At 42.9% G+C, this 27,120-nt stretch overlaps 1 protein-coding gene across 3 annotated transcripts in view; it reads right to left on the bottom strand.

Annotated features, from left to right (window-relative positions):
• NUP210L (nucleoporin 210 like) overlaps positions 1-27,120 on the bottom strand; it is a 150,527-nt gene that overhangs the window by 104,253 nt on the left and 19,154 nt on the right. For all 3 annotated transcript variants that reach the window (XM_032154498.2, XM_058439250.1, XM_058439251.1), the window contains exons 8-12: positions 23,770-23,838; positions 21,765-21,871; positions 20,794-20,934; positions 13,462-13,599; positions 12,510-12,665 (exon numbers count right to left, since the gene is read on the bottom strand). In XM_032154498.2, coding sequence (XP_032010389.1) covers positions 12,510-12,665; positions 13,462-13,599; positions 20,794-20,934; positions 21,765-21,871; positions 23,770-23,838 — 611 coding nt within the window. The remainder of the gene's footprint in view (positions 1-12,509; positions 12,666-13,461; positions 13,600-20,793; positions 20,935-21,764; positions 21,872-23,769; positions 23,839-27,120) is intronic.

Below are 27,120 nucleotides of genomic sequence, written 5' to 3'. Positions count from 1 at the left end.
GGCCAATATGGGGAAACCCCATCTCTACTAAAAATACAAAAATTACCCGGGCGTGGTGGTGCATGCCTGTACTCCCAGCTACTCGGAAGGCTGAGGCAGGGGAATCGCTCGAACCCAGGAGGCAGAGGTTGCAGTGAGCTGAGATCATGCCACTGCTCTCCAGCCTGGGTGACAGAGTGAGACCCCATTACAGAAAAATAAATAAATAAATAAAAAGATTGAGAAGGGCTTTGTCTTGCAGCTTGGGTGCCACCTTAGTCGCAGTAGAATAGAGCACCAGGTAGATTTCTAAGGTTCCTGACTCCAGGCCCTGGCTCCTGAATAGAATTTCTGAACCTGCTCTGGGCTGGTGAGGAGCTTCCCATCCTGAAACGAAGGCCACAAGCCTGGCTGAATTTGCTACCCACTAACTGTGCAGTCCTTGGGCCTTGAGTGAACACTGGCAGTAACCAGGCAGTGGTCACTGAAGGACTTGGGCAGGACCCAGTGCTATGCTAGCTTTGGGTGTGACCCAGTGCAGTCCTAGTGGTGGTGGCCACAGAGGGGCTTGTGTAACCCCACCCCCAGCTCCAGACAGCTTAGCGTGGAGAGAGAGAGACTCTTGTTTGTTTGGGAAAAGAAAGAGAAGGAACAAGAGTCTGCCTGGTAATCCAGGGAATTCTCCCCAGATCTTACCTAAGACCACCAAAGCAGTACCTCTACAAGTCTGCAAGAGTCACAGCTTTACTGGGCTTGGGGTGCCGCCCAATGCAGATATGTACTGCAGTGACCAAAGACTTAGATCACAGCACTCAATTCTCTTTGAATACTTGGAAAGCCTTCCCAAGAAGGATGGGTACAAACAAGCACATTGTTCAAAGACTACAATTAATACCTAACTTTTCAATGCCCAGACATCAATGAACATACACAAAGATGAAGACCGTACAGGAAAACATGGCCTAAATAAGGCACCAGTGACCAATTCTGGAGTGAGAGAGCTATATGACCTTAGAGACGAAGAGTTCAAAACAGCTGTTTTGCAGAAGTTCAATGAAATTTAAGAGAAGGATTTCAGAATCCTATCAGACAAATATAACAAAGATATTGAAATAATTTGAAAAAGCAGAAATACTGGAGCTGAAAAATTCAATTAATTTACTAAAGAAATCCCAGCACTTTGGGAGGCCAAGGCAGGCAGATCACGAGATCAGGAGATGGAGACCATCCTGGCTAACATGGTGAAACCCTATCTCTACTAAAAATACAAAAATTAGCTGGACGTGTTGGCGGGCGCCTGTAGTCCCAGCTACTTGGGAGGCTGAGGCAGGAGAATGGCGAGAACCTGGGAAGCGGAGCTTGCAGCAAGCCGAGATTGCACCACTGCACTCCAGCCTGGGCAACAGAGTGAGACTCCGTCTCAAAAACAAAAAAAATACTAAAGAATGCATCAGTCTCTCAACGGCAGAACTGATGAGGCAAAAGAAAGAATCAGTGAGCTTGAGGACAGGTTATTTGAAAATACAGTCATGGGCCAAGTGCAGTGGCTCACACCTGTAATCCCAGCACTTTGGGAGGCTGAGGTGGGTGGATTACTTGAGGCCAGGAGTTTGAGACCAGCCTGGCCAACACAGTGAAAGCCTGTCTCTACTAAAAATAGAAAGAATAAGCTGGGCATGGTGGGGCATGCTATAATCCCAGCTACTTGGGAGGCTGAGGCATGAAAATCACTTGAACCTAGGAGGTGGAGGTTGCAGTGAGCAAAGATCATGCCACTGCACTCCAGCCTGGGTGACAGAGTGAGATGTGGCCTCAAAAAAATAGAAAAGAAAGAAAATACAGTTAGCAGAGACTAAAGAAAAAAATAATAGAAAAGAATGAAGATCTAGAAAATGGCCACAAAATGGCAAATCTAAGAGCTACTGGCCTTAAAGAGGAGGTAAAGAGAGAGATTTAAACTACTGATACCTTGAGGAGAAAGACTAAAAGAAGAACCTATAAAAAGGAATAACTACAACAACTATTCAAGACATAGACAGTATAAGATACAAATAGAAACAACACAAAGTTAAAAAGCAGGGGAATGAAATTAAAGGTAGAAGTTTTTGTTTTTGTTTTGAGATGGAGTCTTGCTCTGTCACTCAGGCTGGAGTGCAGTGGCATAATCTCAGCTCACTGCAACCTCCACCTCCTAGGTTCAAGCAATTCTCCTGCCTCAGCCTCATAAGTAGCTGGGATCACAGGCATGCACCACTACACCTGGCTAATTTTTGTATTTTTAGTAGAGACAGGGTTTCACCATGTTGGCCAGGCTGGTCTCAAACTCCTGACCTTAGGTGATCTAAGGTCATCCACCCACCTCGGCATCCCAAAGTGCTGGGATTACAGGCATGAGCCACTGCAACCAGCCTAGAGTTTTGATTAGTTTTCTCTTTGCTAATCTGTTAGGTTGTTTATGCAATCAGTGTTAAGATGTCATCAGTTTAAAATAATGAGTTATAAGATCTTATTTGCAAGTGTCATGGTAACCTGACAAAAATAAAACACACGAAATTAAAACATACCACCGGAGAAAATCACCTTCACAAAAAGGAAGGCAGGAAGGAAGGACAGAAGAAAGAGAAGACCACAAAACAACTAGAAAACAAATTAAAAATGGCAGGAGTAAGTTCTTATTTATCAATAATAACATTGAATGTAAATGGACTAAACTCTCCAGTCAAAAAAGATAGAGTGACTGAACAGATTTTTAAAAAAAAGGCTGAGCGCAGTGGCTCATGCCTATAATCCCAGCAGTTTGGGAGGCCAAGGTGGGCAGATCACCTGAGATTGGTAGTTCGAGACCAGCCTGACCAACATGGAGAAACCCTGTCTCTACTAAAAATACAAAATTAGCTGGGCGTGGTAGCACATGCCTGTAATCCCAGCTACTCGGGAGGCTGAGGCAGGAGAATTGCTTGAACCTGGGAGGCAGAGGTTGCGGTGAGCTGAGATCACGCCATTGCACTCCAGCCTGGGCAACAAGAGTGAAACTCCATCTCAAAAACAAAAACAAAAACAAAAACCCAACGATCTGTTGCCTACAAGAAACACACTTCACCTATAAAGACACACGTAGACTGAAAATAAAGAGATGGAAAAAATTCCATGCCAGTGGAAACCAAAAAAGAGCAAGAATAGCTATGCTTATATCAGACAAAATAGATTTCAGGACAAACTACAAAAAGAGAAAAAGAAGGCCATTATGTAATGATAAAGGGGTCAATTCAGCAAGAGGATATAACAATTATAAATATATATACACCCAATACTGAAGGACCCAGATGTATAAGACAAATATTATTAGAGCTTAAGAGAGCTATAGACCTCACTACATTAATAGCTGGAGACTTCAACACCCTACTTTCAGCATTGAACAGATTATCCAGACAGATAATCAACAAAGAAACATCAAACTTAGTCTACAGTGTAGACCAAAAGGATCTAATAGATATTTACAGAACTTTTCATTCAATGGCTGCAGAATACACATTCATCTCCTCAGCAAGAATGAGTATTCTTGATCATATTCAAGAATAGACTATGTTAGGCCCAAAACAATTCTTCAAAAATTCAAAAAAATTGAAACTATGTCAAATATCCTTTCTGACTACAGTGGACTAAAACTAGAAATCAGTACAGGAGGAATTTTGGAAACTATACAAACACATTGAAATTAAACAACTTGCTCCTGAATGACCAGCATATCAATGAAGAAATTAAGAAGGAGATATTAAAATTTCTTGAAAAAAATGAAAATGAAAACACAACATAACAAAACCTATGAGATACAGTGAAAGCAGTACTAAGAGGAAAGTTTATAGTAATGAATGCCTACATCAAAAAAGTAGAGGCCGGGCGTGGTGGCTTACACCTGTAATCCCTGCACTTTGGGAAGCTGAGGCAGGTGGATCACCTGAGGTCAGGAGTTTCAGACCAGCCTGGCCAACATGATGAAGCCCCATCTCTAACAAAAATACAAAAAATTAGCAGGGCATGGAAGCATGCACCTGTAATCCCAGCTACTCAGGATGCTGAGGCAGGAGAACCACTTGAACCCGGGAGGCACAGGTTGCAGTGAGCTGAGATCATGCCACTGCACTCCAGCCTGGGAAATAAGAGCAAAACTCTGTCTCAAAAAAAAAGTAGAAAAACTTGAAAAAAACAACCCAATGTTGTATTTTTTTTTGACGGAGTCTTGCTCTGTTGCTAGGCCAGAGTGGTGTGGTGCGATCTCAGCTCACTGCAACCTCTGCCTCCTGGGTTCAAGCAATTCTCCTGCCTCAGCCTCCTGAGTAGTTGGGATTACAGGGGCACGCAGCCATGCCTGGCTAATTTTTGTATTTTTAATAGAGACAAGGTTTCACCGTGTTGGTCAGGATGGTCTCAATCTCTTGACCTTGTGATCCGCCTGCCTTGGCCTCCCAAAGTGCTGGGATTACAGGTGTGAGCCACCTCGCCTGGCTGAAGTATCTTAAAGAACTGGAAAAGTTGGCTGGACATGGTGGTTCATGCCTGCAATCCCAATACTTTTGGAGGCTGAGGCAGGTGGATTGCTTGAGCCCAACAGTTCAAGACCAGCCTGAACAACATGGTGAAACCTTGTCTCTACAAAAAACACAAAAATTAGCTGGTGTGGTGGTGTTCACCTGTATTCCCAGCTACTTGGGAGGCTGAAGCAGGAAGATCACTTGGGCCTGGGAGGTAGTGGCTGCAGTGAGCTGTGATCTCACCACTGTACTCCAGCCTGGGCAATAGAGGAAGACCTTGCCTGAAAAAAAAGAAAAACAAAACTACAAAAGCAAGAGCAAACCAAAGCCAAAATTAGTAGAAGAAATAATAAAGATCAGAGCAGAAATAAATGAAATTAAAAAAATACAAAAGATCAACAAAATGAAGAGTTGTTTTTTTGAAAAGATAAACAAAATCGACAAACCTTTAGCCAGACTTAAAAAAAAAAAAAAGAGAGAGAGATGACCCAAATAAGTAAATAAGTAAAATCTGGCTGGGCGTGATGGCTCATGCCTGTAATCCCACCACTTTGGGAGGCCGAGGCTGGGAGATCACCTGAGGTCAGGAGTTTGAGACGAGCCTGGCCAATATGGTGAAACCCCATCTCTACTAAAAATAGAAAAATTAGCCAGGTGTGGTGGCAGGCGCCTATAGTCCCAGCTACTCGGGAGGCTGAGGCATGAGAATCACTTGAACCCAGGAGGCAGAGGTTGCAGTGAGCCCAGATCGCACCACTGCACTCCAGCCTGGGCGATAGAGTGAGACTCAGTCTCAAAAACTAGATAAATAAATAAAATAAATAAATAATAAAAGTAAAATCTGAGATGAAAAAGAAGATATTACAACCAATACCACAGAAATGCAAAGGATCATTAGGGGCTACTATAAGCAATTATATGCCAATAAATTGGAAAACCTAGAAGAAATGGATAAATTCCTAGACATATACAACCTACCAAGATTGAACTATGAAGAAATCCAAAGCCTGAAAAGACTAATAACAAGTAATGAGATCGAAGCTGCAATAAAAGTCTCCCAGCAAAACAAAGCCCAGGACTTGATGGATTCATGGCTAAACTTTACCAAACATTTAAAAAAGAACTAATTCTAATCCTACTCAAAGTATTTTGAAAAATAGAGAAGCGAATACGTCCAAACTCATTCTACGTGGCCAGTATTACCCTGATACAAAAACCAGACAAAGACACATCAAAAAAAAAAAAAAAACTACCGGCCAATATCCCTGATGAACATGATGGAAAAACTCTTGACAAAATATTAGCAAACCAAATTCAACAGCACTTTTTTTTGTTTTGTTTCGTTTTTTCAGACGGAGTCTCACTCTGTTGCCCAGGCTGGAGTGCAATGGCGCTATCTCGGCTCACTGCAACCTCTGCCTCCCAGGTTTAAGCAATGCTCCTGCCTCAACCTCCCGAGTAGCTGGGACTACAGGTGTGTACCACCATGCCCGACTAATTTTTTGTATTTTTAGTAGAGAAGGGGTTTCACCATGTTGGCCAGGATGGTCTCGATCTCTTGACCTTGTGATCTGCCTGCCTCAGCCTCTCAAAATGCTGGGATTACAGGCTTGAGCCACTGCGCCTGGCCTCAACAACACATTTTTTTAAAAAATCATTAATGGCCAGACACAGTTGCTCACTCCTGTAATCCTAACACTTTGGGAGGCTGAGGTGGGAGGATTGCTTGAGCCCCGGAGGCCAAGGCTGCAGTGAGCCATGTTCCTGCCACTGCATTCAAGCCTGGGTGACACAGCAAGAACTTGTCTCTAAAAAAAATTGCTAAAATAACTAAAATAGTATAACTGGAATGTTTGTAACACAAAGAAAGGATAAATTCTTGAGGTGATGTGATGGATACTCCGTTTACCCTGATGTGACTATTATGCATTGTATGGCCATATCAAAATATCTCATGTATCCCATAAATATATACACCTACCATGTACACCTAAAGATTAAAAATTACAGCACTTTGGGAGGCCAAGGCAGGAAGATCGCTTGAGCCCAGGAGTTCAAGTCCAGCCTGGGCAATATAGGGAGACCCTGTCTCTAAAAAAAGTTTATAAATTAGCTGAGCATGGTGGTATACATCTGTAGTCCCAGCTACTTGAAAAGCTCAGGTGGGAGGATCGGATGAGACCAGGAGGCGGAGGTTGCAGTGAACTGAAGTTGCATCACTGCACTCCAGCATGGGCAACAGAGTGAGACCCTGTCTGGAAAAAAAAATGAGCAGTGGCTCATGGCTATAATCCCAGCACTTTGGGAGGACAAAGCAGGTGGATCACCTGAGGTCAGGAGTTTGAGGCAAGCCTGGCCAACATGGTGATACCCTGTTTCTATTAAAAATACAAAAATTAGCTGGGCATGGTGGTGCATGCCTGTAGTCTCAGCTACTTGGGAGGCTGAGGCAGGAGGATTGCTTGAGCCCAGGAGATGGAGGTTGTAATGAGCTGAGAGTGTACCACTGCACTCCAGCCTGGGTGATGGGAGAGAGGCCCTGTCTTAAAAAAAATTATATATATATATATTTTTTATACGAAAAAAATTAAAACTGTTAAGAAAAAGAAGAAATCATTCCTTAAATATTTACATACACATGAACATATATAAACACATTATATATATACTATTTACTATTATACATAATGTAATGGTCCAGGTCTCTTTTATATACGCACACACACACAAACACACACCCACAAGGTACTAAACATGTCACTCTACATTTTTAAATTTATTGATCTCTTTTTTTTTTTTTTTTTTTGAGACGGAGTCTCGCTCTGTCGCCCAGGCTGGAGTGCAGTGGTGCAATCTCGGCTCACTGCAAGCTCCGCCTCCCAGGTTCACGCCATTCTCCTGCCTCAGCCTCTCTGAGTAGCTGGGACTACAGGCGCCCGCCACCACACCCAGCTAATTTTTTTTTTTTTTAGGAGAGACGGAGTTTCACCGTGGTCTCGATCTTCTGACCTCGTGATCCGCCCGCCTCGGCCTCCCAAAGTGCTGGGATTACAAGCGTGAGCCACCGTGCCCGGCCAATTTATTGATCTCTTTAAAGCATCTAACTCCATACAGGAGGAGTCTGGCAAACTACGGCCTGTATACAACCTGTTTTTGTACAATGAGCTAAGAACAGTTTTTACATTTTTAAAAGGTTGTAAAATAAAACAATAACAACCACAAAAAAGAATATGAGATAGTGACTATATGTGGCCTGTAAAGACTAATGTATTAGGCCGGGCGTGGTGGCTCACGCCTGTAATCCCAGCATTTTGGGAGGCCGAGGCAGGCAGATCACAACATCAGGAGTTCAAGACCAGCCTGGCCAATATGGTGAAACCCCATCTCTACTAAAAATACAAAAATCAGCCAGGCGTGGTGGCAAGTGCCTGTAATCCCAGCTACTCAGGAGGCTGAAGCAGGAGAATCGCTTGAACCTGAGAGGTGGAGGTTGCAGTGAGCTGAGATCTCACCACTGCACTCCAGTCTGGACAACAGAGCAAGACTCTGTCAAAAAAAAAAAAAAAAAAAGCTGGGTGCGGTGGCTCACACCTGTAATCCCAGCACTTTGGGAGGCCGAGGCAGGCAGATCACGAGGTCAGGAGATCAAGACCATCCTGGCTAACATGGTGAAACCCCATCTCTACTAAAAATACAAAAAAATTAGCCGGGCATGGTGGCGGGTGCCTGCAGTCTCAGCTACTCAGGAGGCTGAGGCAGGAGAATGGTGTGAACCCGGGAGGCGGAGCTTGCAGTGGGCCAAGAAGGCACCACTGAACCCGGGAGGTGGAGCTTGCAGTGTGCCAAGATGGTGCCACTGCACTCCAGCCTGGGCGATAGAGACTCTATCTCAAAAAAAAAAAAAAAAAAAGACTAATGTATTTACTATTTGGACCTTTATAGAAAAAGTTTGCCAACCTTTGACTTAGAGCACTTCCTCTTTCTTGATATCTTTTTAAAATTTCTTTTGGCCGGGTGTGGTGGCTCATGCCTATAATCCCAGCACTTTGGGAGGCCAAGGCAGGAGGATCCCTTGAGTCCAGGAATTTGAGACCAGCCTGGGCAATATAGTGAGACCTCATCGCTACAAAAACAAAAATAAAAAATTAGACCGGGTGTGGTGGCTCATACCTGTAATCCCAGCACCTTGGGAGACCGAGGCGGGCAGATCACCTGAGTTCAGAAGTTCAAGACTAGCCTGGCTAACGTGGTGAAACCCCGTCTCTACTAAAAATACAAAAATTAGCTGGGCGCGGTAGTGGGCGCCTGTAATCCCAACTACTCGGGAGGCTGAGGCAGGAGAATTGCTTGAACTCGAGAGGTGGAGGTTGCAATGAGCCAAGATCACACCACTGCACTCCAGCCTGGGCAACAGAGTAAGACTCCGTCTCAAAAAAAAAAAAAAAATAACCAGGTGTAGTGGTACACGCTTGTAGTCCCAGCTACTTGGAAGGCTGAGGTGGAAGGATTGCTTGAGGTCAAGGCTGGAGTAGGCCATGATCGTGCCACTGCATTGAGCCTGGGCAACAGAAACCCCATCTCAAAAATTAATAAATAAAGTGTCTTTTATTTTGTCATTTTTGCCACTTTCTGTGTTTCTTCTGCTAGTTCCTCTTCCTCTGCTTATGTTTCTTAAAGTGACATTTACATTACACAGGATCCATATGTTCTTCCTGGGAAACCTTATCCAGTCCCAAAGCTTCAGTGACTAACCATATGCAAACTCTCCAGCCCTAATCTTTCAGATGGACTTCAGACTCCTATTTCCAATTAAAAACATCCACTTAGATTCTCCATAGGTGAATTACGCTAAATGTATCCAAAACTAAATTCATCATCTTTTCCATTTTTTTGTATTTTCTTTTCTTTTTTTAAAGACAGGGTCTCACTCTTGCCTAAGCTAGAGTGCAGAGGCGTGATCATAGTTCACCACAACCTCAAACTCCTGGCCTCAAGCGATCCTCCTGCCTCAGTAGCTAGGACTACAGGCACGTGCCACTACGCTTGGTTAATTTTTTTTTTAAGAGATGGGGGGGACTTGCTTTGTTGTCCAGGCTGGTCTCGAACTCCTGGCCTCAAGCCATCCTCCTGCCTTGGCCACCCAAAGGTGTTGGGATTACAGGTGTGAGCCACCACTCCCAGCCTCTTGTATTGTCTATCCACCCCGCTGGCAAAGTGAGAAACCTCCACACCATCTCTGTGGCTTTAAATGTTTAACGCTTCCCTGCTCAATCAAATCTGATTGAGTTTACCTGTTAAAAAAGATTCTCATTTTTGTCTATTTTCTGCTTTTCTCAATACCATCTAGTTCAAGCTTAACTGAAGTTTTTGCCTTCACCTTCTCCTTTCAATCCATTCTAATCTACTAGTCTATAACACCAGCAAGTATCTTTTGTTTTTTAGTATGATGGCTGTTATTGTCTGATTATAAAAATAATTAGATATCTTTCAGAACAGCGACCTTACCATACCATTGACCTGTTAAAAGCCTGTATTGGTTCCCCACTGTCTACAGCAAGGATTGGCAAAGCTTTCTGTAAAGAGCTAGATAGTAAACATTTTAGACTTACTGAGGCTACACGGTCTCCGTGGTAACTACTAACTCAGCAGTTGTGGCTTGAAAGCAGCTACAGACAATATGTAAATGAATGGGAGTAGCTGTGTTCTGATAAAAGTTTATTTACCAAATAAGGAAGCACTCTAAATTTGACCCTTGGGCCTTACTTTTATTCCATCCCCCAAAAGTCTTATTCAAGTTCGCACCTCTTTCATAATAGTCTCTGATAGTCCCATACACAAGGATTTCTCTTTTACAAACTAATAGCACTCACTGTACAATTCAAGTAGTTCTCAGTCATACAGTGCTTTAAATATCTCACATATCATTTTCTTAAAATGTTATTTAACTTTTTTCATGTCAATATATCTTCCTAGTTATACTTTAAATACTTTAAGATAGAGATCATGTGTTATGTATCTCTGGATGTCCAATAATACCTACGAGACAATAAATGTTCACTGAGTGATGGCAAACTATTAAGTCCTATAGAGGACAGCAACATATATTAAAAATGGGGCGCGGTGGCTCATGCCTGTAATCCCACCACTTTGGAAGGCCAGGGTGGGCGGATCACTTGAGGTCAGGAGTTCGAGATCAGCCTGGCCATAATGGTGAAACCCCGTCTCTACTGAAAATACAAAAAATTAGGCCGGGTGCAGTGGCTCATGCCTGTAATCCCAGCACTTTGGGAGGCCAAGGCGGGTGGATCACGAGGTCAGGAGATAGAGACCAGCCTGGCTAGCACGGTGAAACGCCATCTCTACTAAAAATACAAAAAATTGGCCGGGCATGGTGGCACGTGCCTGTAGTCCCAGCTACTCGGGAGGCTGAGGCAGGAGAATGGGGTGAACCTGGGAGGCAGAGCTTGCAGTGAGCCAAGATCGTACCACTGCACTCCAGCCTTGACAACAGAGCGAGACTCCATCTCAAAAAAAAAAAAAAAAAATTAGTTAGGTGTGTTGGCGGGTGCCTGTAGTCCCAGCTACTCAGGAGGCTGAGTCAGGAGAATTGCTTGAACCTGAAAGGCGGAGGTTACAATGAGCTGAGATCACACCACTGCACTCCAGCCTGGGCAACAGAGTGAGACTCCATCTCAGGGAAAAAAAAAAAAATAGGGCTGGGTACAGTGGCTCACACCTGTAATCCTTGCACTTTGGAAGGCCAAGACAGGAGGATCACTTGAGGCTGGGAGTTTGGGACCAGCCTGGGCAACACAGTGAGACCCTGTCTCTACAAAAATAATAAATTAACTGTGTGGGGTGGTGCATATCTGTAGTCCTAGCTACTTGGGAGGCCAAGGTGGGAGGACTGCTTGAGTCTAGGAGTTTGAGGCTGCAGTGAGCTGTGATCACGCCATTGCCCTCCAGTCTGGGCAACAGAGCAAGACTCAGTCTCAAAAAAAGAAAAAATGAAGGAGAAAAATAGGAAAATGGTTACATAATATACTAAAAAAGAGTTTTCAATCTTTTAGTAACAGATTGACAAACCAAAATATGACACTAGAGATAAAGTTACTAGAAAGGCCATTTAAAAATCATATGTATAACTATAACAAAAAAGTTAACGTTAATTAAATATTAAGTATATGCTAAGCACTGGAGTAAACACTATCTAATTTAATCCTGACAACAAAGACTATACTTTCAGTGATCACTTCTATAGTTCATTATAAGGGAAGTTTCTCTGAACTTGTAGAGCACTGTAACAAATGCTCAAAATGTTACCTATTACTGTTTTCAGTTTTACATGTTTTTATAATTAGTATAATAAATACAGAATGCATTTCATCATTTTTTCCTCAAATTTTCCAGTTAAAAACATTTTTCAATAATTCTGATAATAATCTTTGAGGTGGATACTAACATCATCCTATGAGGAAACAAACATAGATGTTAAATAAGTGACTATTAAGTGAAGCAAGATTCAACCTAGTTATAGAAATATTTTTAAAATATGTATTTCTGGCTGGATGCAGTGGCTTACACCTGTAATCCCAGCACTTTGGGAGGCCAAGGCAGGCAGATCACCTGAGGTCAGGAGTTTGACACCAGCCTGGCCAACCTGGAGAAACCCCACCTCTACTAGAAATACAAAAATTAGCCAGATGTGGTAGTGGGCACCTGTAATCCCAGCTACTCAGGAGGCTGAGGCAGGAGAATTACTTGAATCCGGGAGGCAGAGGTTGCAGTGAGTGAGCTGAGATCTTGCCACTGCACTGCAGCCTGGGAAACAGAGCAACATTCTGTCTCCAAAAAAAAAAAAAAAAAAAAAAGTATTTCTAGACTGAATGTGAGTAATATTTTTAAATAGCCATGTTGGGCTCTTTTTTAAAAGTGTGTTAATTACTTAAATTTAGACAGTAGTGTTGTAGGGGTAATAAGAATATTTGGAGAGTCATTTACCTTAATTTCTCCATATCGAAAGGGATTTTGTACATCTCGGGCCAAAACAGTACTATTCCCCCTGACCTGACCTGCAGTCACCACTCCTTTCGTGGTTACTATGACCACTGTTTCATTAGAAGAAGTCCAGGTAAAGTTGCCACTGCCACCCTCTACCTGCAAAAACGCACATTACATTTAATTACAATCAGAAGAAAATAAAATTTAAGTGAAAATGTAAAACTTGACTGGTGAAATAAAGTTTACAAAATAATAACATAATATAATAAATTATTTTTGGACACATTAGAAACTGTGACACTAGGCCGGGCGTAGTGCCTCACACCTGTAATCCCAGCACTTTGGAAGGCCAAGGTGGGTGGATCACCTGACGTCAGGAGTTCGAGACCAGCCTGGCCAACATGGTGAAACCCTGTCTCCACTAAAAATACAAAATTAGCCGGGAGTGGTGGCATGCGCCTGTAATCCCAGCTACTCCGGAGGCTGAGGCAGGAGAATCGCTTCAACCTGGGAGACAGAGGTTGCAGTGAGCCGAGATCGCGCCATTATACTCCAGCCCGGGCAACAAGAGCAAAATTCCATCTCAGAAAAAAAAAAAAAAGAAAGAAAGAAAGAAAAGAAACTGTGACACTATGGTAAAGTATCTTAACAGGCAAGAGAAATACTAAAGGGAGGCAAAGTAATGGTAGTGTCACAAAATGTCAAAAAAAAGACACAATAGAACTTTACAAAACTCACAAGGAAAGGATATTGGGAAGAGAGACAGAAAGCATCTATAACCAAGTCTTGTTATAGATGACATTTTTCAAGAGTATAATTTTGGTTGTCACCAAAACCCAAGTTATACTTTTAGGATTGGGAGGAAATAAATGTAACATTAATCAAATTTCAATAAATTAAGCTATTAGAGAAACCGGCTTATCTCTTTGTGAAGCCTTATAGGACACCATACCTGTACTTTATAATGATATAACATTCCCATAGGATGATGAGGAAATGCCAGAAATTTGGGTGTAAGCATGATGGGAAAATAAATCTTCACTTCTTGTTGGTGTTTGATTAGAAATTTTATAGGCTGAATATCTTTATTCTATAAGAGAAGGAAAAAAGGAGCAAAATATATTTTATAAGGACTATTCTTATAATACACATTCATATACTCAAAACATCAGCAAAATGGTATGCTCGTAAATTACTCAACCAGTTTCTATCTATAAAAGAAATAAAGAAATAAATATTTCTCTTCATTAAATAAGCATAGCTACTATGGTTCAATAATAATGAAAATAAAATAATAATGAAAAGGGTTTTGCTAGACCTAAACTAATTATCAGAATCAGGGAAAATAGCTTAAAATTCCCTGAAATAAAAGAGCTTTTTAAAAAATCAACATAGGAAGGGAAACCATACTTTCAGAAGAAAGACCCCTGGACATCCATAAACTGTAAAGGCAAAGGGATACTATAAGCTATTCAGAAGAAAATGAGAACATTTAAAGGTGCTAGGGTAAGAAATTCGCCCCATACTTAAAAACAGGCAAAACCCACCCATATATAGAGGGCCAACTTTTTGTGTAAGGTTCTACAAGGCTGGCTGGGCGAGGTGGCTCATGTCTATAATCCCAGCACTTTGGGAGGACGAAGTGGGTGGATCACCTGAGGTCAGGAGTTCAAAACCAGCCTGGTCAACATGGTGAAACCCCCATCTCTACTAAAAATACAAAAAATTAGCCGAGCGTGTGGTGCATGCCTGTAACTCCAGCTACTTGGGAGGCTGAGACAGGAGAATTGCTTGAACTTGGGAGGCGGAGGTTGCAGTAAGCTAAGATCGCGCCATTGCACTCCAGCCTGGGCAACAATAGGGAAACTTGGTCTCAAAAAACAAACAAACAAACAAAAAACCAAATAAATAAATAAATAATAAGGTTCTACAGGGCTGAATGTAGGACTTGAGTATGTGTGGATTTTGGTACATGTGGGGTCCTGAAACCAGTTCCCCGCATATACTGAGGGACAATTGTATTTAGAAGTGCATTATCCATAGTTGTATATGTGCCACATTTTCTTAATCCAGTCTATCACTAATGGACATTTGGGTTGGTTCCAAGTCTTTGCTATTGTGAATAGTGCCACAATAAACATACAGGTGCATGTGTCTTTATAGCAGCATGACTTATAATCCTTTGGGTATATACCCAGTAATAGGATGGCTGGGTCAAATGGTATTTCTAGTTCTAGATCCTTGAGGAATCACCACACTGTCTTCCACAATGGTTGAACTAGTTTACAGTCCCACCAACAGTGTAAAAGTGTTCCTATTTCTCCACATCCTCTCCAGCACCTGTTGTTTCCTGACTTTTTAATGATCGCCATTCTAACTGGTGTGAGATGGTATCTCATTGTGGTTTTGATTTGCATTTCTCTGATGGCCAGTGATGAGGAGCATTTTTTCATGTGTCTGTTGGCTGCATAAATGTCTTCTTTTGAGAAGTGTCTGTTCATATCCTTCGCCCACTTTTTGATGGGATTGTTTTTTTCTTGTAAATTTGTTTGAGTTCTTTGTAGATTCTGGATACTATGCAGCCATAAAAAAGGACGAGTTCATGTCCTTTGTAGGGACATGGATGAAGCTGGAAACCATCATTCTCAGCAAACTATCGCTAGGACAAAAAACCAAACACCATATGTTCTCACTCACAGGTGGGAATTGAACAATGAGAACACTTGGACACAGAAAGGGGAACATCACACACCAGGGCCTGTTGTGGGTTGGGGGGAGGGGGGAAGGATAGCATTAGGAGATATACCTAACGTAAATGACGAGTCAATGGGTGCAGCACACCAACATGGCACATGTATACATATGTAACAAACCTGCACATTGTGCACACGTACCCTAGAACTTAAAGTATAATAATTAAAAAAAAAAAAAGAAATGTGTTATCCGAGGCGGGCAGATCATGAGGTCAGGAGTTCGAGACCAGCCTGGCCAACATGGTGAAACCCCGTCTCTACCTAAAGATACAAAAAATTAGCCAGGCATGGTGGCACACACCATCCCAGCTACTCAGGAGGCTGAGGCAGGAGAATCACTTGAACCCATGAGGCGGAGGTTGCAGTGAGCTGACATCACACCATTGCACACCAGCCTGGGAGACAGGGCGAGACTCCGTCTCCAAAAAAAAAAAAAAGTAGTGCATTATTAAATTTATAAATATGTACTTTAAAACTCCCTTTATTGTTGATTTTAATCACATGATTGCAGACAAGGTATAATAATCTGATAGTAAGATCTTCTTCAAGGATAGTCAGAGAAACTTTTAGATCTCTTATGGGGATCTTGTGCTGGGAATTTAAAGCCCTGATCTAACCATTTTCTTTCCCCACACTATCCAGCACATTTAGTAACAATGATCAATCATATTAAATCCCTTACTTTCACTATAATGTTTTATGGGAGCAACCAGCTGATTACCTAAAGCTTTGCTTTCTCTATGCACTTGACTGGAGTGTGTCTACAGGTAATAATTTAAACAGCTGTTTTGCTATTGCATGCCATGGAATACCAGTGCTCACGTTATTATTGGAAACAGGTTCATTAAATCATTTAAGTCTAATATCAGGGAACCCAGAACGAATTTGGAGCACCTATCTATGATAACTAGACTAAAAGATGGCCCCCAAAGATTTCTGACTCCTGGTATTCATCCCCTTGTGTAGTCCCCATTATGTAGTATACATTGTCTTAGGATTGGTCTGAATAACCAATAGAATATGGCAGAAGTGCTTATATTAAAAAAGAAGAAAGATATAACCCAATGATCCATCATAAAGTTCTTCCACCATAAGAAACTTTAAAGGCCGAAAGCAGTGGCTCACGCCTGTAATCCTAGCACTTTGGGAGGCCAAGGCAGGTGGATCACCTGAGGTCAGGAGTTTGAGACCAGTCTGGCCAACATAGTGAAACCCCCTCTCTACTAAAAATACAAAAATTAGCTGGGCATGGTGGTGGGCACCTGTAATCCCAGCTACTCGGGAGGCTGAGGCAGGAGAATCGCTTGAACCCGGGAGGCGGAGGTCGCAGTGGGCCGAGATCGTTCCACTGCTCTCCAGCCTGGGCAACAGTAAGACTCAATCTCAAAAAAAAAAAAAAAAAAAAAAGAAACTTTAAAAAGAAAAGCAAATTAAATCCAAACTAAGCAAAAGAAGGAGAATAATACAAAAGCATAAATGAATGAAATAGAAAACAGACAAATAGAGAAAAGTCAATGAAACCAACAGTTGTTCTTTGAAAAACTCAATAAAATTTATAAACCCCTAGTCCGACTCAGAAAGAAAACAAGAGAGACATAAATGACCAATATCAGGAATTAATAAGGGGACATCACTACAGATTTTATAGACAACAAAAGACTAGTAAAGCAATATTTTGAACAACTTTATGTGATAAATTCAACCACTTAGATAAAATGGACAAATTCCTTCAAAGATACAAACTACCAAATAACATGAATGGCTGTATATATATTTTTTAAATTGAACTCATAGTTTAAAGCTTCTCATACACTGATCATTAGGAAAAGGAAAATGAAAACCACAATTAGATACTACTTATTACCCATTAGGATGGCTATTATTTAAAAACAAAACAGGCCGGGCGCGATGGCTCACGCCTGTAATCCCAGCACTTTGGGAGGCCGAGGCGGGCGGATCACGAGATCAGGAGATCGAGACCACGGTGAAACCCCGTCTCTACTAAAAATACAAAAAATTAGCCGGGCGTGGTGGCGGGCGCCTGTAGTCCCAGCTACTCGGAGAGGCTGAGGCAGGAAAATGGCGTGAACCCAGGAGGCGGAGCTTGCAGCGAGCCGAGATCGCGCCACTGCACTCCAGCCTGGGTGAGAGCGCGAGACTCCGTCTCCAAAAAAAAAAAATTAGCCGGGCATGGTGGCAGGCACCTGTAGTCCCAGCTACTCAGAGGCTGAGGCAGGAGAATGGTGTGAACTTGGGAGGCGGAGGTTGCAGTGAGCCGAGATCGCGCCACTGCACTCTAGTCTGGGCAACAGGACAAACCTCCATCTCAAACAAAACAAAACAGAAAATAACAAGTGTTGGCAAGGATGTGGAGAAATAGGAACACTTATACATTGCTGGTGGAATGTAAAATGGTGCAGCCACTGTAGAAAACAGTATGGCAGTTCCAGGGCCAGGTGCAGTGGCTCACACCTCTAATCCCAGCACCTTGGGAGACTGAGGTGGGTGGATCACTTGAGTTCAGGAGTTTGAGACCAGCCAGGGCAACATGGTGAAACTCATCTCTACAAAAAAATTAGCTGAGTAGTCCCAGCTACTCAGGAGGCTGAGGTAGGAGGATCACTTGGGCCCAGGAGGTCAAGGCTGCAGTAAACTGTGATGGTGCCACTGCAATCCAGCCTGGGTGACAGAGTGAGACCCTGTCTCAAAAAAAAAAAAAAAATCCACAAAAAACTACTAGAGCTAATAAACCAATTCAGCGAAGTTGCCATATACAACATCAACACACCAATGTCAGTTGTATTTCTTTTTTTGAGATGGAGTTTTGCTCTTGTTGTCCAGGCTGGAGTGCAATGGCACAACCTCAGCTCACTGCAACCTCCGCCTCCCAGGTTCAAGCTATTCTCCTGCCTCGGCCTCCCGAGTATCCAGGATTATTAGGCATGCACCACCACGCCCGGCTAATTTTTGTATTTTTAGTAGAGATGGAGTTTCACCATGTTGGCCAGGCTGGTCTCAAGCTCCTGACCTCAAGTGATCCACCCGCCTGGGACTTCCAAATGCTAGGATTATAGGCGTGAGCCACCTCGCCCATCTGGATTTGCATTTTCTTAATGACTAATCATGTTGAACATCTTTTAATGTGCTATTGGCCATATGTACATTTTCTTTGTCCTATATACTATTTTTGCAACTTCTGGTAAATCTACAATAATTTCAAAATTAAAAGTTTAAAAAGTTATTAATGGGCCAGGTGCCATGGCTCACTCCTATAATTCCAGCACTTTGGGAGGCCAAGGCGGCTGGATCACTTGAGGTCAGGAGTTCGAGACCACCCTGGCCAACATAGTAAAACCTTGTCTCTACTAAAAATACAAAAATTAGCCAGCCATTGTGGCATGATCCTGTGATCCCACCTACTCGGGAGGCTGAGGCAGGAGAATCGCTTGAACCCAGGAGGCAGAGGTTGCAGTGAGCCAACATCGTACCACTGCACTCCAGCCTGGGTGACAGAGTGAGACTCTGTCTCAATTAAAAAAAAAAAAAAGAGAGAGAGGCTGGGCATGGTGGCTCACGCCTGTAATCCTAGCACTTTGGGAGTCCAAGGTCAGGAGTTCGAGACCAGCCTGGCCAATATGGTGAAACCCCATCTCTACTAAAAAAACACAAAAATTAGCCAGGCGTGGTGGCACACACCTGTAGTCCTAGCTACTTGGGAGGCTGAGGCAGAAGAATCGCTTGAACCCAGGAGGCGGAGGTTGCAGTGAGCTGATATCGCACCACTGCGCTCCAGCTTGGGCAACAGAGTGAGACTCCATCTCAAAAAGGAAAAAAAAAAAGAGAGAGAGAGAGAGCACAACGGGGATGGTAAAAAAAAAAAAAATAGATTTGACGGGCGTTTAGAAGAATTGACATGGCACTTAATAATGTATTGAATACAGAAGCTGAGGGAGAAGGCAGAGTTAAGGGTGACTTCGGATTTTCTCTAAACTCAGTGAAAGGAGCATTGGAGAAAAAGTAGATTTGGGAGAGGAAAGCAGGTTTGGCAGGCTAGTAAAAATCAGGATACTTATGTATTTTGGAGGCATTAGAAACATTCATTCCTTATCCCTTTACTCAATAACTCCATTTCTGTTGTTACACAGTATGGAAATAATCCAAAAGGAAAAAAATGTACAAAGATACTCAGTTATGCCATTTACAATAGTAAATAAAATGGAAATAATGCAAACATTCAATGTTTGGGGCATGGGTAAATAAATTGGCATATTAAACCTTTGGATTTTTAGAATTTATAGTACTCTATGCACCCGGTAGTGGTGGCTCACACCTGTAATCCCAACACTTTGGGAGGCCAAGGCAGGAGGAACACTTGAGCCTAGGAGTTTGAGACCATTGTGGGCAACATAGCAAGAACCTGTCTCTATAAAAATATAAAAATTAGCTGGGTGTGGTGGCACACGCCTGTAGTCCCAGCTACTTGGAAGGCTAAGGCAGGAGGATCACTTGAGCCCAGGAGGTCGAGGCTGCAGGTGAGCTATGATGATGTCATTGCACTCCAACCTGGGTAATACAGTGAGACTTGTCTCCAAAAAAAGAAAAATAAAGTACGCTATGTGGACCTGATGACACATGGAGATGTGCATATGAAATACATTACGGCTGGGTGTAGTGGCTCACACCTATAATCCCAGCACTTTGGGAGGCTGACATGGGAGGATCACTTGAGCCTAGGAGTTCAAGACCAGCCTGCGCCACACAGTGAAACGCCTTCCTTACAAAAAATTTAAAAATTAGCCAGGTGTGGCTGGTTGTGGTGGCTCACGCCTGTAATCCCAGCACTTTGGGAGGCTGAGGTGGGTGAATCACTTGAGGTCAGGAGTTCAAGGCCAGCCTGGCCAACATGGTGAAACCCTGTCTCTACTAAAAACACAAAAATTTGCCAGGCATGGTGGTGGATGCCTATAACTCCAGCTACACAGGAAGCTGAGGCAGGAGAATCGCTTGAACCCAGGAAGCAGAGGTTGCAGTGAGCCAAGACCATGCCACTGCACTCCAGCCTGGGCAACAGAGTGAGACTCTGCCTCAAAAAACTAAACAAAAACAAAAATTAGCCAGGTGTGGTGGCATGTGCCTATAGTCCCAGCTAGTTAGGGGGCTAAGGCGGGAGGATTGCTTGAGCCTGGGAGGTCCAGGCTACAGTGAGCCATGAGTGTACCACTGCATTCCATCCTGGCTGATGAAATGAGGCCCTCTCTGGAAGGAAGGAAGGAAGGAAGAAAGGAAGGAAGGAAGGAAACCCCAAATGATATATACACAATGACCACAAATGCAGATATTTTAACATACAATAACATAGATTAGAACAGAAAATTTGTAGAGGTATAAACTTACGAGTGTGCTGTTTATCTGTTTCTTTATTTTTCTGAAAGATAAAGGTGGTATATGCTATATATCTGCTTGCAAATCAACAAGTCAGCCAAGCCTCTTCAGTGTTCTTAGAATACAAACACTGTCTGTTTAATTCCTACCTGGTAAATGATGGAGGTCAGGGATGCATTTATTACCACAACACCATCTTTCAGGGCTTTTACTATGTGGTAAGATCCATTCACAGTAGTTAGTTGCTCTTCAAAGTACTCCTTAGGAAAGTCATGTGTAATCCTGAGATTCTGAAAATCAGCCCCACAGTAACACAAACCTGAAGATATATTCTTTCTCTGAAGTCATCTTAATCCCAAAGCATCTATAAAACTGTAGCTATGCATTCATGGAATAAAGAGATAAAAACAAAACTTTTGCTCTCCCTCATGGAAATTATAAGTTGGGGAGATATAATTTTAAAATGGTACTAGTTTTTGAAAGATCTATCAATGGCAAACATCAGGAATAGCAAGAGTCAAAGCTTACGCAAATTTTAGCGTAATTTTTACCATTTTATAAATTCAAAGTTCTCAGGATGAAATAAGGACCCTAGAGAGTGAGTACAATACTTCACATTTACTACTCTCACCATTACAAAACTCTGTTAACCATCTCGGATATGAAGTTGTAGAATGAGGACACCCTCCAAAGTGTCATCACTGGTACTCATTTCACCTCTTTTCTATAATTCTGACCAAATTATATCTTTTACTTCTAATTTAGCATTCCTCAAGAACAGAACTAGCTGGGCATGGTTGCTTATGCCTTTAATCCCAGCTGAGGCGGGAGGATTGCTTGAGCCCAGAAATTGGAGGCTGCAGTGAGCTATGATCACACCACTGTACTCCAGTCTGGGTGACAGAGCGAGACTGTGTCTCTTTAAAAAAAAAAAAAGAAAAAGAAAAAAGAAGAAGAAGAGAATTAATGATAATAATAAATTAGCAACTTGCTTTTCCAAAGGTAAAAATCTAGAATCAAAGAAAGAAAGAGGGCTTTCTAGCCAGGAAGATGGTCCACTCCACATCTTATGTATCTTATCCCTACAAGGACCTCAGAAAAATAAAAAAGACTGACTCACATCTGAAATATAGACCTTTGTGCTGTTTTTATCAAAGACGTCTACTGTAATGACATATACCTGTCCCACCTCTAGACTCCATCGGTTTCCAGGTTGGACAGTGAAACCTATACACAAATCAAGAAACAAAAATATTAGAAGAGGCTAACATTTTTCCACAATGAATTTAAAAATACAATCTTTATAAAGTTGTTCAAACAGCAAAATTTACTAATAGATGGAGATGGTTTCCAAAGTAGGTTCTTTTTTTTTTTTTTTTTTTTTTTTTTGAGAGTCTTGCTTTGTCACCCAGGCTGGAGTACAGTGATGATTTTGGCTCACTGCAACCTCTGCCTCCTGGGTTCAACTGATTCTTGTGCCTCAGCCTCCTGGGTTCAACTGATTCTTGTGCCTCAGCCTCCCAAGTAACTAGGATTATAGGTGTGTGTCACCATGCTCAGCTAATTTTTGTATTTTTAGTAGAGATGTGATTTTGCCATGTTGGCGAGGCTGGTCTCAAACTCCTGGCCTCAAGTGATCTGCCTGCCTCAGCCTCCCAAAGTGCTGGAATTACAGGCCTGAGCCACTGTGCCTGGTCTAAAGTAGATTTTTTTGTTGTTGTTTTTTGAAACAGGGTCTCACTGTCACAGATGCTGGAGTGCAGTGGTGTGATCATGATTCACTGCAGCCTCGACCTCCTGGGCTCAGGTGATCCTTCCACCTTAGTCTTCTGAGTAGCTGGGACTACAGGCTTAGAACACTGCGCCTGGCTAATTCTTCCATTGATAGTAGAGACAGGGCTTCACCATGTTGCCCACACTGGTCTCGAACTCCTCGGCTCAAGCGATGTGCCAGCCTCAGCCTGCCAAAGTGCTGGAATTAGACATGAACCACTGCACCCAGCTCTCCAAAGTAGATCTTTTAGTTCCTTCTCTCAAATTGTATAAGGCTTGGCCTGGTGGCTCACGCCTATAATCCTAGCACTTTGGGAGGCCAAGGAGGGAGAATTGCTTGAGCCCAGGAGTTTGAGACCAGCCTGGGCAACACGGCAAGATCCTATCTCTACAAAAAAAATTAAAAATTAGCTGAACGTGGTGGCTCGCAGCTATAGTTCCATTACTCAGGAGACTGAGGTGGAAGGATCATTTGACCCCAGGAATTGGAGGCTACGGTGGGCTGTGATTATACCCATTGCATTCCAGCCTGGGCAACAGAGCCAGACACTGTCTCAGACAAAAAAGAAAAAAATTGTATAATAATTTAGGGTTCCAAAAATCCTGGTTTAATTTAGCTCATCTCAGGTATAAAGAAACACTTTAGGCTGGGCATGGTGGTTCACACCTCTAATTCTGGCACTTTGGGAGGCTGAGGAGAGCAGATTGCTTGAGCTCAGGAGTTTGAGACCAGCCTGGGCAATGTGGCAAAATCCCATCTTTACAGAAAACAAAAATTAGCCAGGCATGGTGGCGCACCTGTAGTCCCAGCTACTTGGGAGGCTAAGGTGTGAAGATTGCTTGAGCCCAAGAGGCAGAGGTTGCAGTCAGCCAAGATCACGCCACTGCATTCCAGCCTAGGTGACAGAGCAAGACCCTGTCTCAAACAAAAACAAAAACAAACACAAACGAAAAAAAGAACCACTTTCACTTATATCTGTAGACAAGAAGAAACCATACTTTCAGCTCATTCCTAGTGTGTCAGGCAATATTTCAGCTTCTTTCAGTCAGATTCATTGTTTCATATGGCCTATGAGCATTAAGATTCTTTTTTCGTTGTATAAAGTTTCTTTTCCTAACCTCAAAATTGTATTATATGGATTTTCATATTTTTTCACAATCTGTTTCAACATGCTTCATTCTTGTGATAGCATTTAATCAGAACAATTTGATAAAACATGTCAAAGTAAGGTTGAATTTGAAATTAAGTCCCAGAATGAAAGTTGAAAGTTGAAGAAATGCTGTATAATGCACTCATTTTAGTGAAATCATTTAAGCTACCCACTGTTCTGAAAAGTATGATCTAAAAATACCTAAAAATCCAGGCTCTACAACATATATGGTGCAATTTGGGAGTCCAGACACAGATCGCATATGAACATCTTAATTTTTGCTTAAGGAAATCATGTGAGCCAGAGTTGGGTGAAAAGGTGAGGTACCAAAGGAGAAAAACAAACAAACAAATGCACAAATGAAAACAAACAAAAATCCTATCTTTTATTATCCTTTGGAAAGCCAAAACTTAGATGTGTATACTTCTGCAAAAAGTCTGAGGGACTCTTAGTCATCTTATGAGTCAGATATTCTTGAATTTCAAATTTGAGGAAGATAGAAAGGGAGAAAAAAGATCATGCTTTGTGCTTTTAATATTAATGTAGCTGCAGACCCCTTTCTCCAAATAAATACCTACATAGGAGCCCAGTAGGGAAGCAGGACGAAGTGGCTCCATTCTGAAGGAAGAGACCTTCTGGCTGAAGGGATGAACTATTCATGGAGGCAGAGGGAGAGGCATGACTTGCCATCCAGCAACATGCCTAGAACTCCACAGATAGTTTCAAAATTACTAGTTGATTTTCTGTTATTTGCAGTAAATGTGTAATACCAAAATGTTCTCTGCTTGCCATCAAAGATACTTCTGGGTCACATATACCTCATTCTACCACTACCATTTCAGATAATGCTGGCAGAAATATAAATTTATTCCAGTATCAGTCTATCTAGAATCTAATTAAGAATATGCTTTGTTCTCAAAAATATACTACATCCAAAAGCTAAGAATAAATCACTTCTGCTCTGAGAAACACATAACTGGCCAGGCACGGTGGCTCATGCCTGTAATACCCGCACTTTGAGAGGCCGAGGCAGGTGGATCACTTGAGGTCGGGAGTTCAAGACCAGCCTGGCCAACATGGTGAAACCCCGTCTCTACTAAAAACACAAAAATAGGCAGGTGTGGTGGTACGCTCCTGTAATCTCAGCTACTCAGGAGGCTGAGGCAGAAGAATCACTTGAACCTGGGAGGCAGAGGTTGCAGTGAGCTGAGATGGCACCACTGCACTCCAGCCTAGGCAACAGCAAGACTCCATCTCAAAAAAAAAAAAAAAAAAAGGCCGGGCACGGTGGCTCACGCCTGTAATCTTAGCACTTTGGGAGGCCGAGGGGGGAAGATCACAAGGTCAGGAGTTCGAGACCAGCCTGGCCAACATGGTGAAACCCCGTCTCTACTAAAAATACAAAAATTAGCTGAGCGTGGTGGCAGACACCTATAATCCCAGCTACTCAGGAGTCTGAGGCAGGAGAATTGCTTGATCCCGAGAGACAGAGGCTGTAATGAACCGAGATTGCGCCACTGCACTCCAGCCTGGCTGACAGAGCGAGACTCTGTCTCCAAAAAAAAAATTACCTGGGCGTGGTGGCAGGCGCCTGTAATCCCACCTACTCAGGAGGATGAGGCATGAGAATTGCTTGAACCTGGGAGGCAAGGTTGCAGTGAGCCAAGATCACGCCATTGCACTCTGGCCTGGGCGACTGAGCGAGACTATTTCTTAAAAAAAAAAAAAATTAAAACTTCAATGAAGATTCCAGTCTAGCCAGGGCTGAGAATCACTAGTATGATGGAAGGGATATTAGCTTTAGAGAAATTGGATTTGGGGCCAGGCACGGTGGCTCATACCTGTAATCCCAGCACTTTGGGACTCCATCTCGGACAAAAGAAAGAAAGAAAGAGAGAGAGAGAGGAAGAAAAGAAAGAGAGAAAGAAAGAAAGAAAGAAAGAAAGAAAGAAAGAAAGAAAGAAAGAAGAAGGAAGGAAGGAAGGAAGGAAGGAAGGAAGGAAGGAAGGAAGGAAAGAAGGAAGGAAGGAAAGAAAGCAGACATAACTGACATGGCTGAACAGAAAATACTCAATCTGAAATACACTAATTTAGACTGGGCACAGTAGCTCATACCTGTAATCCCAACATTTTGGGAGGCTGAGATGAGAGGACCACTTGAGCCCAGGAATTAAAGACCTGCCTGGTCAACATAGTGAGACCCCCATCTCTAAAAAAAAAATTTTTTTTTTTTTTTTGGAGACGGAGTCTCGCTCTGTTGCCCAGGCTGGAGTGCAGTGGCACAATCTTGGCTCACTGCAAGCTCCGCCTCCCGGGTTCACACCATTCTCCTGCCTCAGCCTCTCCTAGTAGCTGGGACTACAGGCGCCCGCCACCATGCCCGGCTAATTTTTTGTATTTTTAGTAGAGACGGGGTTTCACTGTGGTCTCGATCTCCTGACCTTGTGATCCGCCCGCCTCGGCCTCCCAAAGTGCTGGGATTACAAGCGTGAGCCACCGCGACCGGCCTTCTAAAAAAAAATTTAAAAATTGACTTGGCGCAGTGGCTTGTGCCTGTAATCCCAGCACTTTGGGAGGCTGAGGTGGGTGGATTGCCTGAGGTCGGGAGTTCAAGACCAGCCTGACCAACATGGTGAAACCCTGTCTTTACTAAAAATACAAAAATTAGCCAGGTGTGGTGGCAGGCACCTGTAATCTCAGCTACTCAGGAGGCTGAGGCAGAAGAATTGCTTGAACCCAGGAGGCAGAGGTTGCAGTGAGCCGAGATTGCGCCATTGCACTCTGTCACCCAGGCTAGAGTGCAACAGCATGATCTTGGCTCACTGCAACCACCGCCTCCCACATTCAAGTGATTCTTCTGCCTCAGCCTCTCAAGTAGCTGGGACTATAGGTGTGCGCCACCTCACCCAGCTAATTATTGTATTTTTAGTAGAGACAGGATTTGTCATGTTGGCCAGGCTGGTCTCGAACTCCTGACCTCAGGTCATCCACCCGCCTCAGCCTCCCAAAGTTGTTGGGATTACAGGCGTGAGCCACTGCGCCTGGCCCCATTTTTTTTTTTTTTTTTTTTTTTTTTTTTTTTTTTTTTTTTTGAGACAGGGTCTCACTCTGTCACCCAGGCTGAGTGCAGTGGTACAATCACAGCTCACTGCAGCCTCTCTAACTCCTGGACTCAAGCGATTCTCCTACCCTCAGGCCTCTGAGTAGCTGGGACTATAGGCCTCCACCACCACATCTGGCTAACCTTTTGCTTTTTGTAGAGACAGGGGTCTCACTATGTTGCCTAGACTAGTCTTAAACTCCTGGACTCAAGCAATCCTCCTGCCTGAGCCTCTCAAAGTGTTGGGATTACATGCATGAGCCACTGTGCCTGGCCTAAAGCAAATCTTCTAAATACTTTATGGTAACTCTGTGCCAAACTTAGGTTTAGTTCTGATATGTACTTTACTATAATATTCATAAAATATAACAGCTAGGGCCGGGCGCGGTGGCTCACGCCTGTAATCCCAGCACTTTGGGAGGCTGAGACGGGTGGATCACGAGGTCAGGAGA

The sequence above is a fragment of the Hylobates moloch genome, unplaced genomic scaffold (genome assembly GCF_009828535.3).
Source record: "Hylobates moloch isolate HMO894 unplaced genomic scaffold, HMol_V3 SCAFFOLD_5, whole genome shotgun sequence".
Taxonomy (NCBI): Eukaryota; Metazoa; Chordata; class Mammalia; order Primates; family Hylobatidae; genus Hylobates; species Hylobates moloch.
This window is presented reverse-complemented; position numbering and strand designations above follow the sequence as displayed.